This window comes from Camelina sativa, chromosome 5 (assembly GCF_000633955.1).
Source record: "Camelina sativa cultivar DH55 chromosome 5, Cs, whole genome shotgun sequence".
In the NCBI taxonomy this organism is placed as follows: domain Eukaryota; kingdom Viridiplantae; phylum Streptophyta; class Magnoliopsida; order Brassicales; family Brassicaceae; genus Camelina; species Camelina sativa.
This window is the reverse complement of record NC_025689.1, coordinates 28,164,586-28,181,033: the sequence shown is the minus strand read 5'-3', so window position 1 is coordinate 28,181,033 and position 16,448 is coordinate 28,164,586. Positions and strand designations below refer to the sequence as shown.

The 16,448-nt window shown below is 36.1% G+C and overlaps 2 protein-coding genes and 1 pseudogene across 2 annotated transcripts in view; all 3 read left to right on the top strand.

Moving 5' to 3' along the window:
- The window catches only part of LOC104787716 (midasin-like), a 33,947-nt gene extending 29,019 nt beyond the window's left edge, over window positions 1-4,928 (top strand). Inside the window, exons 67-75 of the mRNA XM_010513326.1 lie at window positions 361-519; window positions 592-810; window positions 930-1,208; window positions 1,294-1,428; window positions 1,672-1,878; window positions 1,967-3,982; window positions 4,080-4,358; window positions 4,474-4,602; window positions 4,710-4,928. Coding sequence (XP_010511628.1) covers window positions 361-519; window positions 592-810; window positions 930-1,208; window positions 1,294-1,428; window positions 1,672-1,878; window positions 1,967-3,982; window positions 4,080-4,358; window positions 4,474-4,602; window positions 4,710-4,742 — 3,456 coding nt within the window. The 3' untranslated portion in view covers window positions 4,743-4,928. The remainder of the gene's footprint in view (window positions 1-360; window positions 520-591; window positions 811-929; window positions 1,209-1,293; window positions 1,429-1,671; window positions 1,879-1,966; window positions 3,983-4,079; window positions 4,359-4,473; window positions 4,603-4,709) is intronic.
- LOC104787715 (cytokinin hydroxylase) lies at window positions 8,004-11,723 on the top strand. Its single transcript, XM_010513325.2, has 4 exons — window positions 8,004-8,286; window positions 8,501-8,960; window positions 9,318-9,690; window positions 11,207-11,723. The coding sequence occupies exons 1-4, from the start codon at window positions 8,004-8,006 to the stop codon at window positions 11,627-11,629; spliced, it is 1,539 nt and encodes a 512-aa protein (XP_010511627.1). The 3' UTR covers window positions 11,630-11,723.
- Window positions 13,316-14,273, top strand: LOC104789655 (annotated as a pseudogene).

The window sequence follows — 16,448 nt, the reverse complement described above, 5'->3', positions numbered from 1 at the left end:
TTAAATTTTTAGAGTCCTCGCACTAAATATCCTATGTGAACAGGTTAAGCGGTCAGTCTCATTTCTCAACCATCTTGTGGAAATACAACGGCAGCAAAGAAAATCTGCTTATGGCTTTGCTGGACTTCTAAACCGCTTTCGCCAGTATGTTTTGTCTTTAGCAAAATTACTGGGGGATTCAATTGGTGTGGATGAGAAGGATAATTCTGTGTTCAGTTTTCCCACAAATCAGCATGCCATCTTTAATTGTTTGTGGCTACAGAAGGTACTGAAGCTTTCTAACTTGAATGATGCGCATTTAAACGTCTGCTGCATTAACACTCGGTTAAGCTGTTACTTTTTTTTTTTGTGATATGACAGCAACTCTTTGATAACATTACTGCGATGCTTCTTGAGGAGTCGGCCTTACTGAGAACAGTTGCAAGTACACACCTGGACTCCTGTCAAGCTGTCAAAACCTCATCACAGTGTTTGCTCAACTTTATAGAAAAGCTAATTCCCATCGCTCAAACTTCGAAGGTGCAAATCTTTCTTGTCTGTTTTTTTTTTCGATTTTCTTTTGCAGGAGTCTTAATATGTCTTTGTCATCAGGCTTCACTGGATAGGCTTCTACTTGATTGCAACGGTTATATCGTCACACCAAGTAGCTGTCTTAATCAGTTTGTCACACAGCATATGGTGCAGCTGCTACGCCAGAACTTTGATCAACTTACAGACCTTGAGAATCAAATTTCGACTTTCTGTGAAGAAAATGAAAAAAGTTATGCTAGAGAAGTACTTCTCAGACAATTTTCCTCTGTGTTTAAAGAGGTATTCCTGTCTTTATCCAAGCTTTGTGGATTCTGTTTACCTTTTTTCAGATGCTAGCCTAGTAAATAGATTGTGTTTAGGGTCCTTAGAGTCTGATTGAAGAAATGTACTTAATGCAGGGGAAATTGCTGGCTGGAAATCTGAACTGTTTGCTTAACGTGGGAGACCTACCAACTGTAATGGAACCGAAGGAACAATTTTTCCTTGAAGAAAATCTTTCAAGTATATTTGCAAATGTCAAGGATGTGATTGGAAAGCTTTGCACGTATAAAGACGGAAGTGTTTCACAGGAAGCGGAAGGGAATATTACTACATGGGATGATCTGGTTAAGAAGGCAGAAAATGACCTGAACCTTGATAACCTATGTAAACTGCTGTCAGAAACATTTGGTTCCATCGTAAGTTGGATTGTCTTTTGAATTTTGGGGATGCTATTTCCTTTTATTTTCAAGCGTGAGTTGATCTGAGGCTGTTTCTTCACAGGGACAACTGTTGAACTCGTCAGGTGTCCTTTCAGCTTGTGTTGGAGACCAGTTGAAGCAACTTCAAGCATTTTTGGATCTTTTATTGAGTTTCGGGGATTGTTACCTCAAAGAGTTTTTGGCGATAAGTAAAACGGTATGTTTTTATCTTATGTTGTTCTTTGAGAGGCATTCAGGACAATATACTCGCCTGGGCTCTACACTGATCCTGTTAATTGGATATATTATGTTTCAACGACCTCTTTAATGTCAAGCATCTTAATTAGTGTGACGAGATCTCGGCATTTGCTCACCTGCTGTCGAGACAATAGTACCAACATCATGACTTCGTTTACTGGATATTTTACAATTATTTGGTACTTTTTTCTTTGGTCTGTAGGTGTCATTGATAACCCATGTTCTTGCAAGTGTTCTTGCCGATCTATTTACAAACGGATATGGCATCTCTAAAAATGATGAAGATGATGGTTCTAAAGCTGACAAATCAGAAGCTGCAGAAGGTACTGGTATGGGAGATGGCGTGGGGGCGAAAGATGTAAGTGACCAAATAGAAGATGAAGATCAACTGCGTGGCACAGACAAAAAGGTTTATATCGTCGTTTTCCTTATCCCACTCATCTTGAATTTTTGCATGGGATTTTTACCAATATAGTTTTCTTTCGTTGTCTCTGCAGGAAGAGGAAGAGAAAGAGCAAGATACTCCAGATGATGTGCTGGGAAAAAACAAAGGCATTGAGATGAGTGATGATTTTGATGGCAAAGAATACAGCGTCAGCGAGGATGAAGAAGAAGACAAGGAGAACGAGGAAAGTGAGGATGAGCAGTTGGACTCTGCAATAGGAGATGCGGGATCTGATGCTGAAAAGGCTGATGAAAAGCCATGGAACAAGGAGGAAGAGGATGAAGAAGAAAACTTGAATGAGAAGAATGAATCTGGACCGTCGATAGTCGACAAGGACACGAGATCAAGGGAGCTAAGAGCTAAGGATGATGGTGTTGATACTGCCGATGAGCCTGAGGAGTCCGACAACCCGGGAGAAGGAAAAGATGAGGATGTGGATCAGGATAGTGTTAGTGATACAGAATGTTTAGAAGATAAAATCCAGACCAAGGAAGAAGCACTTGCAGATCCGCCGGGACTAACTCCTGATGTGGGCAATGAACAGGTCGACGATGACATGGAGATTGATGAAACAGAGGAGGTCGAAAAGGAAGATGGAGATCAGCAGGACGAACCTTGTCCAGAAGATCAAAATCTTCCTGAAGAAGGTGAAAATGATCAAGAAATTCAAGTGCCAGCTGAGGAAAAAATGGAGGATGGGGCTGAAGATGTGTGTGGATCACCTCAAAAAGAAGAACCTGACAATGATCTTGAACAGAAACCAGAAACAGAACCAATAGAAGGAAAAGAAGTTATGTCAGAAGACATGAAAAAACCGAACTTCCGTAATGATAATAATTCTGGCGTAGAGTCTGGTTCACAAAATCCCCATGGATCTAATGTGTTGGGTGCAGGAAGTACAGCACCACAAGAAAATTTGTCTGCTACAGATGTTACAGATGAACTCACGGATTCAATGGATGTGCCTTCAGGGAGTAACACTGAGATGAACCTCATGATGTCTAGCTTGGCTAGTGGTGAGACATTGATGGACAACATACCAAAGATGGAATTTCCTCAAAACCAGTCATCTACTGCTCAACAAACCAAGGTGAATCCTTATAGGAATGTTGGTGATGCATTGAAGGAGTGGAAAGAAAGAGTTAGAGTCTCCTCGGACCTTGGAGAAAATCAAGAGGCTGAAAACGAGATGGAAGACCCTAATGCTGGTGAATATGGATTTGCGTCTCAGTTTGATCCAGGAACTTCCCAAGCTCTAGGACCTGCGTTGCCTGAGCAAGTGAACACAGATATGAGAGAAGGGGAATCCGAAGAAGAAAAACTCGCAGGTAATCAGGATGAAGTCTCTCCAATGGATATTGATGACTTGAACCCCGAAAACAAACCTGCTAGCCGATCGAAACCATTGATCAGTAATAGCATCACTGAACAGGTCCAAAAACCAGAGACAGACAGGACCCACCAAGAGAACTCGCCTTTTCATAATTCTGGTGATGGTTACAGCAGAATGGATTCTGTGGTCTCTGTTGACAACACTTTCTTGGGGGATGATGCATATAATCTGGACCGGATGCAATTGACTGATAATGATTCGGAAAGCAATCAGGATAATCAGGAAAATCCAGATGCCAAAAATAATGCTGTTATTCTTTGGAGGAAATGTGAATTGCTTACTGCAAAACCATCTCAGGAACTGGCTGAGCAACTACGCCTTGTCTTAGAACCCACGCTTGCTAGCAAGCTCAGTGGTGACTACAGAACGGGCAAAAGGATAAACATGAAAAAGGTTATTCCGTACATAGCAAGTCACTATCGGAAAGATAAAATCTGGTTGAGGAGGACGAAACCAAACAAGCGTGATTACCAAGTTGTTATTGCTGTGGATGATTCGCGTAGCATGTCAGAAAGTGGATGTGGTGATTTTGCAATTAGAGCTTTGGCAACTGTGTGCCGAGCTATGTCACAGCTTGAGATGGGAAGTGTGGCTGTTGCAAGTTTCGGGAAGCAAGGGAGCATAAAGATGTTACATGATTTTGGTCAGTCTTTCACCACAGAATCCGGCATTAAGGTTAGTGACCTCAAATCTTTTATTTCCCATGTGTTGCACTGTGAATTGTCTTCTGATTACTTACAAAACACCTCTTTTCTCGTTTTTGTGATGCCAGATGATCTCAGGTTTAACATTTAACCAAGAAAATCTCATTGAAGATCAACCAGTTGTCAATCTGCTGAGAAACATGAATGATATGCTCGAGAATTTGGCCAGCACAAGACGACAGTCTTACGGTAGCAACCCGCTTCAACAGCTTGTACTAATCATCGGCGATGGGAAATTCCATGAGCGGGAGAGATTGAAACGATCCGTCAGAGGCTTTCTACAGAAGAAACGTATGGTGGTATATCTGCTTCTCGATGACGCTGAGCAATCTGTTATGGATTTAAAGGTATGTCCAATTCCATTGCTTGCTATATTCTTACTCATCTGTAAGATTGAAATTAGAAGTTGTCAAGATGCTAAAAACTGCCATTTGTTTTCTTTCTGTTTTTTTCTCTGATCAGGACTATGGATTTGATAGTGAAATGAGACCTTATAAGAAGTGTTACTTAGATTCCTTCCCCTTCCCATACTACATTGTGCTAAAAGACATTGAAGCACTACCCAGAACACTTGGTGATGTGTTGAGACAGGTAACTTTTCACCATCCCATTCTCTGTTTTGTTTTTTCAGGGAGAAAGGGAAAACAATGTCAAATACATTACTTAAAATCTGACAACTTCTGTTGTTGTTTTTGCAGTGGTTCGAGCTGATGCAAAACTCGCGGGACTGAATAACATTTGGTGGAAGAGAAAAAGGGTTGAGGACCTATAAAAACGTAGCTTAACTTAGTTTGTGAAGTACTCTACACTTGTGTAAACATTATATAACCTTAGTTAATCACACATCAGACCACAAAATGCTGGCTTTTATTGCTAAAATATCGTTATATATATGAAAAAGACCCCATTCTCTTCTCTTTCAAATTCTCGCAACTGTTCTTATATTAGATTCACCTGCAATTAGGTATTCGTTTCTTAAACCTGCTTTAACTACACAATTTTTTTCTTGTACATGATCGTAATTGGTTCAAATGTATAACTCGCTATAAGTAAAGATTGAATCGTAATGATAGGGAGGGAAATCTCACACACAAAAAGTCCAATATTTACTTCAGTTTTTTTTTTCAACAATCATATTCTGTATCTCTTATTCACATAGCTTTATTTTTCTTTTGACCAGAGAAGAAGCAACTTCACTAATATAAATATATATATAAAATACTTAGTCACATGGATCACTTTTGTGGGTTAATCATCAACACACTGTATACTGTATGACTCTTCTTGATACATTCAAGAGGTTTTTCCTGAGTTAAAAGTTTTTAAAAATACGATTAAATGCAATATATGTAGTAGCCTAGTATTTGTGTCATTATCCGTATATTACATGATAACAAAAATATATAACGCAAAAAATGCCTTCCAAGAATATGAGCAAGGTATTTAGCAAAGCAATAAAATAAAAGTTTGTAGTTCTTAAATCTCTTGGATCGGGCAAAACCTAAACAAGTAAAGGTCTGAGAAAACAGTCGGCAAATTATGTAGTAGTGGAAGGATTAGGATTTTAAGTTTTAAAATTTTATTGATTGATTAGTATGGTTGTTGGTACACTAATTGGGGGACTAAAGTAATTACCGACTAATTTTTATCATGGCAAAGAAAGAGAACTAATAATGATCATTTGATTTGACCCAAATAAAATGGGTTTATGTATTGATATCAAAGAAGATTATGAGGTATCTTTTGAAACTTGGCATGCGATGAGATTGTGTTGCACGTTGTGGGAAAGGAATGTTCAGTCTCACTTCGAATTTGAAATAAGGTTATTTTTTTTGTGATCGTCTTTGTTGATTCTGCAATCTTTGACTAAATATAACACTAATTATATATTAATTACACTGTGATCTTTTTTTTCTTCTTAATGGAATCTTGATGTATCTAATCTAAAGATATAATCTATTTGGATGTCACTACGAGAATGATCCGCTAGATCTCTATTCGATAAATTATATGACATTGATTTACCTTTGTGATATATCATAGTATCATAGTATATTATTCTTTTTGATAAATCCAAGAAGTTATTGAACACGAGGAAAACAATAAAAATTCTGTTTAGGTTATGATAGAGATGATGTAGAATAACGTAGGAATCTTTTAAGTAAATTATGTACTCAATTTTTAACATCAATTAAGAGAAAAAAAAACATCACCATAATCACTATACGGCTTACTAAATTACTAGAATTTAGGCAACTTCTACACAAACTCTAGACAAACGATTTTTTACAATATTGGTTAGTATACAGCACGAATTAAGCTCGATATGTGTATCTTTGATTTAAGGGTTGTGTCAAACATGTTCTTCCGAAAAGAAAGTGACGTGAAAAAGTTAACTAAAACAGTGTAAGATAATATTGGAAAGAATATTCAGATATGTTTTATCTTTTTTTTTTTCTGTGGATTGTATAAATCTGGTTAGCTAGTTTTCTCGAGATTTATTATGATGTATACAAGTTATTATTTGCTTTTCATATTAATTTCCCAAGATACGCAATCTTTACCCATCACTGCTTTTGCTTTTCTCATTTGACGGAAAATCTTCTTTCTAATCATAAAAGTATGTAAATCGACATACCTGTAAAACCAGCAATTCTTTTAGACCAAATTTAAAAGAAAATTTTAGGATTATAATATATTCAGAAATCTTAAGTGTTTTACAATTATCTACTTGACACTTGATAACCAGCAATAAAGTTTATAAGTTAGAACATCAATAATACATATATACAAAGCAGGACTGATACAAAGTAATGAGTATAACTGTATAAGTTACAAATACAATTAGTGGCAAAATCTATATAACTGTTTTATTTTTATGTATTTCATGTTCAAAATTTTGTGAAAAATTTATGTATTTGGTAAAATAGGATTTTTAAAAAAAATATTCATGTTATACCCCAATTTAATTATACGTATATAATATTTTTTAAATCGAAGCTATGTTTAGTTGTTTCACTAGCACATTTTGACGACATTATGATCATCAAAAATGACCCGTCATCATTCTGGAACCGGGAAAATTCATTCCAAATAATTCACTAGCACATTTTGACTAACAAAAGAGCCATACCCAACGTTTCTAGACACAATAGCGGCATCACCTTATCACCTTGAAATGTATTTCTTTTTTGCTTAGACACAATAGGCAAAAAATATTATGATGTTTGTGATGCTATTGAACATCGATCAGTAAAAAGGACAATCTCTCGACTCAGTTCTTAACATTGTTCTCATATTCGTAACTTTTTGGGGAAAATATCTATTCATCTTCACTTAATGAAGATTTTTAAGCTTTATTCTAAATCAATTTGTAATTCAATTATGTTTCTTTCATCTTTGATTTTCTTTTTGTCTACGGTTGAGTAGTCTTTTAATAGGTTTTAGTCATTTCTAAGGAGATTTCATAATTAACTGATGGTTAGGAACTTAGGATTAGTGTTTTGTATCAGAGTGACCCCACTTTGTGAACCAAAAACATTTTCCCCAACGTTTTTAATGGATAAATTTATTATGTCCATCTTTACATACTTATGTTGCAAAGTTTTTCTAAAATTATATATATATATATATTAAAAATAAAAAAATATATCTATGAAAAAAATATATTAAAAAAATAAAAAATTTCTTCTCCTTACGTGTTTATATCTATGAAAAAATGAAGTCGAGAACAAAAAAACTAATAAATAAGTAGTTTTTTAACAAGTACTAAACATTTTTGAAAAAGTAAAAGATTAGAGTATAAAACAATAATAAGATATTATATTATCATCGTTTTTGTTTTTTGCTCCACTGCTCTCTGCAGCACCTATAAAAGAGATGCTTTGGTACTCAGCAATGCTGTTCCGTATCTCTCACCAAACCATCTCTTCAATTCTCTCTCTCTCTCAAAAATCTTGTTTATTTTTTTTAATAAAACAAAGAATATAAAGATGATGGTTATCTTAATACTAAAGTATGTCCTCGTGATAGTCATGACTTTGATATTGAGAGTCCTATACGATTCCATTTGTTGCTACTTCCTCACACCAAGACGCATCAAGAAGTTTATGGAACGTCAAGGCGTCACCGGCCCTAAACCACGCCTCCTTACCGGAAACATCATCGATGTCTCCAAAATGCTCTCTCACTCCGCTTCTAAAGATTGTTCCTCCATCCACCACAACATCGTTCCGCGTCTTCTTCCTCACTACGTCACTTGGTCCAAACAATACGGTATGTACAGTGAAGACCCATCCAACGTTTTTAGATGTCCAGCGTTAAGATTAACATTTTGTGTCATTTTAATATATGTTTTCTTTGTTACCGTAAAATAAAAACTGAAAGCATGAAATTACGGTTTGGACGAGACATGCATACAATACATTTGCCAGTATATATTACACACTTTACACTTAGGCCATGTAATGACTGAAATGTCATTTTACAGGGAAGAGATTTATCGTATGGAACGGGACAGAACCGAGGCTATGCTTGACAGAGACAGATATGATTAAAGAATTGCTAACGAAGCACAATCCCGTCACCGGGAAATCATGGTTGCAACAGCAAGGGACTAAAGGGTTTATCGGACGTGGGCTACTCATGGCCAACGGCGAGGCTTGGCACCACCAGCGCCACATGACGGCGCCAGCGTTCACACGTGATAGACTCAAAGGATACGCGAAGCATATGGTGGAGTGCACGAGTTTGATGGCGGAGAGGCTGAGAAAGGAAGGTGAGGAAGAGGTGGAGATCGGAGAGGAGATGAGGCGGCTCACAGCGGATATAATCTCAAGGACGGAGTTTGGAAGCAGTTGTGACAAAGGAAAGGAGCTTTTTAGTTTACTCACTGTCCTCCAACGTCTTTGTGCACAAGCCACTCGCCACCTCTGTTTTCCCGGCAGCCGGTAAGCTTTATTTTATTTCATAAAACTTTATTTGATTTTTTTTTTTGTGTGTTAAGAATTGCAATTTATATCAAATATTTTGTTAAAGAATAATATAGTACGTTTGACAAAAAAATAATAATAATAATAATATAGTACTATGTAAATATATTTTGTTTGGTTCTCACGATTTTTTAGTGTTACTTAATTTGATGACACGTTAATTTAACCATATCCACTAACATATTAAATTTGACAAAAATAACAATATTTTTCATGAATGACGACTTTTACATGGTCACTATTTCTGCCAACATAAAAACGTTGCATGCATCTAACTGATGACTTAACGTGTAGTAATTTTTTTGTATTTCAAAGGTTTCTACCGAGCAAATACAACAGAGAAATAAAGTCTCTAAAAACGGAAGTGGAACGTCTTTTGATGGAGATCATAGAGAGTCGAAGAGACAGCGTAGAGATTGGTCGGAGTAGCTCCTACGGCGACGACCTCTTAGGGCTTCTCTTGAACCAGATGGATAGCAACAAAAACAACCTTAATGTTCAGATGATAATGGATGAGTGCAAGACTTTCTTCTTCACAGGCCATGAGACGACCTCTCTTCTCCTCACGTGGACTCTCATGCTCCTTGCTCATAATCCAACGTGGCAGGACAAGGTCCGCGATGAGGTTCGGCAAGTTTGTGGCCAAGATGGTGTCCCCTCCGTTGAACAGCTCTCAAGTTTTACCTCGGTATGTTCTTTTCACTCAGTCTCACACTTTACATTATTTCGTTGTATTTTAAGTGGAACAATGGTTTCTCATCACTGTTCTCTATAGTGGCCACTTAGACACCTAGACGTTTAGTCTCGGACGTTCTGATTGTGACCAACTCGTTGACAAGAATTCAACGATTCTTTGTTTTAATAATAGGCATCCGATTAATCAAATTCATGGACGGGTTCATATATTTTTATTTTTAATAATAAAATACTAAGAATGAAAAAAATATCGAAAAAGGTATATTTAATATCATATTATAATTTTTCTATTCACAAAATATTAAATAAATTCAATAATACAAAAATGAAAAAATACTAGTTAATCCTCGACTAACCCGGTCATTGATTGATTAGGCGTTACGCCCTCCTCGAATGCTCGAGTAGTGCAAAATGAATTATGAATATCGGTTTTCAATAGTGTTTTAAATAACTGTTTTTTTGTTTAATGATGAGCTAGGTAGGTAATTTTCATCCTCGCAAAGCTAGAATTCGTTATATGTTTTCTTTTTTATTAAAAAATAAATATATATATATATATAAGTAAAGGTGATCTAGTTAACCAAAGAAAAATCAGAATTCTTTTGAATATACTAAAAGGAAAATGAAAGAGAAAGATCTTACAAGTTTCACGTTTCCATTATAATTACAAGAAAAATAAAAATTTAAAATAAAATGTATGAGATATAAAGAAGTAAGAACAATAGTATAGTGTAACAAACTCAAAACAAAACAAAAGTCTCTTAAAAAATTTAAACGTATGTGTTAATGTTTTATGCGTTGTTATGCATATACACATATCTACTAAGTTTTGACTTTGGTCGAGAATTTGGATAGAATCACAATTATATCTTTCATTTTATAAAAATTATTTGCTCGTAACGCCAGTTTTTATGGGTGCGGGTGGGGTAGTACCTTCATTCAACACACTACAGGCAATGCCACTAAGTCGTAGTGCTTCTTCCGTAACTAAATCTCAATTACTACATATCTGGTCAACTTTTAATATGATATAAATAGATATTTCATTAATATTGCCATAAATTATTATTATATAGTTTTGAAGTCAGATACTCAGATGATTCATTTCATGTAATGACATAGAACATAATTTATGTATTTATTAGACTAATATGAAATTAACGTTAGCATTGTTCAACATTTGATTAGATAGATCGAGACACTCGTGATGAGGCTTTCCACATCTAAAAATCGAAATAAGGCAGATTTAATAATGAGATAAATAAAATATTCCACTTGTTGAAAAGATTAGCACTACAACATGCTTTGCATAAAATACTAAAAGATATCCTTCATTAAACGATTTTGACAGCTTGAAAGGCAATTCTTAAAACCATGTAAAGATCTGTGAGAAAGAGTCATAAGGCACTTCACAAGATTGTTAGATATGATATCTTAAAAGGATTTGCTATAATTTAATTCAACTAACTTATCTTTCTTTCTTTCTTTATGTTTTCTTCTTTCAACAGTTAAACAAAGTGATAAACGAGTCACTACGACTTTACCCTCCTGCTACTCTTTTACCAAGAATGGCCTTTGAAGACATAAAATTAGGTGACCTTATCATCCCTAAAGGTTTATCGATATGGATCCCTGTCCTTGCAATCCATCATAGTAAAGAATTATGGGGTGAAGATGCGAATGAGTTCAACCCTGAGCGATTTGCAACTAGAAGTTTTGCATCTAATCGGCATTTCATGCCTTTTGCGGCTGGACCAAGGAACTGCATTGGCCAAACTTTTGCAATGATGGAGGCAAAAATAATATTAGCAATGCTTGTTTCCAAATTCAGTTTCGCAGTATCGGATACATATAGACATGCGCCTATTGTTGTGCTTACTATAAAACCCAAGTATGGAGTTCAATTAATTTTGAAGCCACTTGATTCGTGAAAGGAGACTTATCTAGTAAAGCTCCTTGAGAGAGTTCTGATTTTTGAGTGACATGAGGGATTTGTAATTGAAACGATTTTGAAATGAGTATAATGAAGAGTCTTTTGTTTATTTATTTGATAATTAATTTCATTTTTTATTTATTTATGGAATCCAACGTAATATTAATTCAACCAAACAAAAAACGTTTTTACAAAATATGTACACATAAGCTGATAGAATAAACGCTGATAATTCAAAATAAAATTGGTCGCAAATTATCTCAAAAATTGGTGACAAATTTTTGAGTTGCATTCGTCTTTAATTATATAACAACATATCCAAATATGTAATTTACAACATGTATGCATGATAACTCCTCTATACAACATATCCAAATATGTATTGCTCATGATACGGTGGTTCCAATCTCGCCGCCATGATCCCAAATGATCCTCTTTCTCTGACTCGTCTATAAAAACGAACTTTTGATTTAAATGAACTTTTCACACTTCTAGAGATTGTCTTACTTTCTATTGAATCTGATCCTTGTGGTTTGAGAGTATTTATTGAATTTAATGTGATAACTATTATATAATTTTTGGTCTTAATTACTCCATTGGTGATTAATCTGTAACTGTGAGAGGTAACTTATAATTACTCCCATTTGAGGAATAAACTTTTTATTGGTGCTAATAACAATTGACAGAGAAAAGTAAGAATAAAAAGGGAATCAAACTAATTTCCAAACTCTAAACTCTACAACATGAAAATCATCAAAAGTCAACTTCTATAAAAACAATGGAAAGAAATACAAAGTCAAAATAAGTGGAAATGCACTGCATCAAACAACTTTTAACCTTAGAACAAGTAATTTATTCATTTATTTTTGTTAAAAAAAACAAGTAATTTATTAAAAATAAAATAAATGATTTACCAAAGCTAATGATTTTTTCGCGAATCTAAAAGAAATCTACATAGCAAGTCATGGGATAGAGGGTGAAAAGTGGGTTGATGGCTACCAGTTTTAAACCAATTATATTAATTTACTTTCATTTGTCGACAGAATTATTTATATAATTTTTGTCGACATGATTATAATCATAATTTGACTGTATATCCCACGTTTGGAAATTTAATATACTCAATGATACTCAGTTACTCACATTTTGTTAACAGAATCAATCATGAATTGATACTTGATAGAACTTTTCGTTTTCCGAACTCTAATTGTGTGCTAAAATGTTTTGATGAGTATTGTTTACCATTTTTCTTAAATTATTGGAAATTTTTCAAAATAAAAACCTATATTTCCACCGTTTCTTCTTTCTCTCGTGAGCGATATCAACGAGGCAAAGCAACCGTTCATTTATCTTCCCTATTTCTGGCCGGCGTTGGCTTCTCCGGCTTCGGCCATCATCATTTCCTTTTCTGTTGATTTAAATCTTTGTATTTACTTCTTAATCTTAGGTTTTAAGTTCATAGAAATGGCAAATCTATGGCTATCAAACCCACACTCTTTGTCTTCATACGATGATGTTGTGTAAGAAGTTGAATCTGTCGTTTCCATATAAGAATTCTATCCTTGTATGGGATCCACCTATGGTCTGGCTTATGAATCAATTCTACCATAGGTTTTCACTAGATATGATAGAATCATCTTTTCTAGAATGTCGCTCCTCCCCTCTAATGTTGATTTGATGGAATCGTGATGTCCTTCCATGTAGAAGGTTTGTTTCCGGCACTTTCTATTGTTGCCGGTGTATTTTCCGGTTATTAACCGGTGATTGTCCTCTTACCCGAGGGTATGGAGATTACACTTGGGTTTTTGATCCTGGAATCAATAGAGGAATCAAACCAGTGGACAGATTTAACAGCAGAGATCGAACATGGTATGTTTCTCGAATTGATTTGGGATTAAGTTCTATCCTTGGATTTCTGGTTATCTGTGTACAATTTTGGGTTGAGTACTCTTCGGAACATATCAACGGACTTCTCGTGACGTTAACATTTTCCAATGGAGATGTTTTCCCATTACCATGTTTGGAGTATTCCATCTTTTCGATTGATTTTATGGGTTGTGGAGTATGTGGTTTTAAAGTTAAGGTGAAGAACTTTTCTGATGATGATGGTGACAAATTTCCTTGGTCGGAAGCCTTCTTTTTACCGGAACGAGATCATCGTTATATTCATGGGATTAGCCTTTGGTATAATCTAACACAAGTCATGGTCGTGATAGGAAGGACAACGGCGGCTAGTAAATCTGATGGTGTTGTTCTCTCTTTTCTTTGGTTGAGATATTCTGCTTCTATGAAAAAGGAAATTATGGCCACTAACCGACATCAATGCGTTCGGCGTTTCGAACATGTTATATTGAGTTTCCAAACACAAGAATTAAAATCACTTCAAGCAACATTTCAGTTTTTTCATTTAACAAAAGTAATGTGAAAAGCATTTTGGAGTTTCATCTATAAGATGATAGCTAATTACGAATATGTGAAGAGGGGACGTAACAGATTTTACGAATCTGTTAGCCTGTAAGGCTTTCAATTGTAATGCAGGGTCATTTCCACTTCTTCATCGAAATTGTGTTCAATTTCCTTTATTTATATCATTGGTTGTGTATGAGTGGTTCATGTATAATGTAAAACTCTTTATGATATAATACATTTGATTTGCCGAAAAAAAAAAATCTATATTTCAAAATGTTTTGAAATTTTTTAAAAATTAACATTTTTTGTTTGCAATATATATGTTTTGTCACTAAAACATACACAATATTAAAATTTTTACGTTAGTTGGTTTAACAAAGTGACAAATAATCTATTTCTAACTACCTACTACGCGGAATAACATGATTTATCACTACAAGAAAACAGGCAGTTAGCGACTACAGTATTAGTCGCTTTGTAGTCGTATAAACTGCGTTTACGACCAAATAGCGACTAAATCAAGCAGTCGGAGATCGATAGTCGCTAATTTATGTAGTCGTATTTATAGTCGCCTTTTAGCGACTACTGTACGACCAAAAAATATAGTCATTATATAGTCATTAAGTAGTCGTCTCATAGTTGTTAAAATACGACTATATTACGACTATAGTGTGATTAATTAGTAACTAAGTGTTATAGTCGCTATATAGTCACTTACCGTAGTGACTATATAGAAACTACAGTACGACTATTTGGCCACTGATGTTGATTTCAGAATCTGTATGTTACGACTATTTAGCCACTGATGTTGATTTCAAAATTTGAAGGTTTCATATACTAATTTCCCATTATCCTCTTATTTTCATTCCCATTATCCTCTTCTTTTCATTCTTGTATACCAATTTTAATTGAAAGATTCGAATTTGGAAAGACATAATATCGAAATATTGAAATACAATACATGTTCAAGTTACAGAAATCAAAAGAGCGAGAGATAGAGTTCATACAAAAGTGGCAATGAGTTCATACAAAAGAGCAAGAGATAGAGTTCATACAAAAGAGCAAGAGATAGAGTTCATCCGAGTAGAGTGAGATAGAGTTCATCTAAAAAGAGTGAAGACATATAAGAAACCTATTAAGCAGCGGTTGATGGAGTTGGAGTTGGATCATCTTGGGGAAGAGGTTCTGTGGTTGTCTGTTTGCTTGCAACGAAATTCTCAAACCGCGGATCATTTTTCATCAGAAACTCCTCGACGATTGATAAATGGTCAATCTTGTCCTTCTGGGCAGCAATAACTTTGGATTGCTCAGCTTCACGCACAGCTGTTTCTGCATCACGCCTCCGCAGTTGAGCAGCCTGTTCTTCTATCATTCGTTGAGCTTCCTTCAACTGTTCCTCAAGGACTGCCTTGCTCGGGATGCGGGTTGATGGCTCCAGTTGTTGTATTTTTGTTTCCTGATGTATTTTCGTTGAGTTTGTATCGATTATGACATTTTGAGATTAATAAGATGAGTATTTTTCTTTATGTTTGACTGTTGTTGTCATGGGAAAAGAGAAATAGCTCGGGTTTCTATTTTTGGAAAGTTTCCATAAATAGAAAGTTTCCACAAAAGGAAGGTTTCCATAAATAGGAAGTTTCTAAAATGGGAATGTTTTGTGGAAAAGTGAGGTAGATCTAGCCGGGAGATACTCGTTGGCATCAGTGTTTGTTTTTGCTCTAGGCCGTGTGGGCCCAACTCACGTGATACCGATAGCTCGATGGACTTTGTGGCCAGAGAGTGGGAGTGGTATGTTGCTTCGGATGACGATCCGAGAGCGCGCTTGAGGGTGACGACCCAAGAGCGGGATATGTGAGGCTCCCTGGATACCGTAGCTGTGAGCCGAGGCTCGGCAGTGAGCCGGTATGTCTCGAGGGTTGCGACCCGAGAGCGGGGGGAGTGTGTGTGTGTGACTTCCTGGATGCCGTAGCTTAAGGCGGTTGGCCTGATAGCGAGCCGGCATGATTCGTTGGTTGCGACCACGGACGGGGGAAGCACTGAGTTGTGAGCAGATAGTGTTATGATGCGAGTATATTGGCTAGAGGGAGACCTCGAGGGTCAGTCGGAGGTGTGCGGGCTGTTGCGACAGTGGCACGGGAAACCTTGACTGATGGTGTTTAGTCCGGTCTGGGGACGTGCGGGCCGTGATGACGGTGGCACGGAGGTCCTTGGCAGATGGACGGTAATGCGGGATTCGGAGACGAATCCGTATTGGTGGGGGAGAATTGTAACATCCGCGAACCAGAATTTGGGATTTTGGAAGGAGTGTCGATCGACACCCTAGTGGCATCGATCGACACCACTAATTTCTGGGTTCGACCGGTTTGATTTAATTGCCGAATTGGTTCGGTTTGGTTCAATTAAAATCC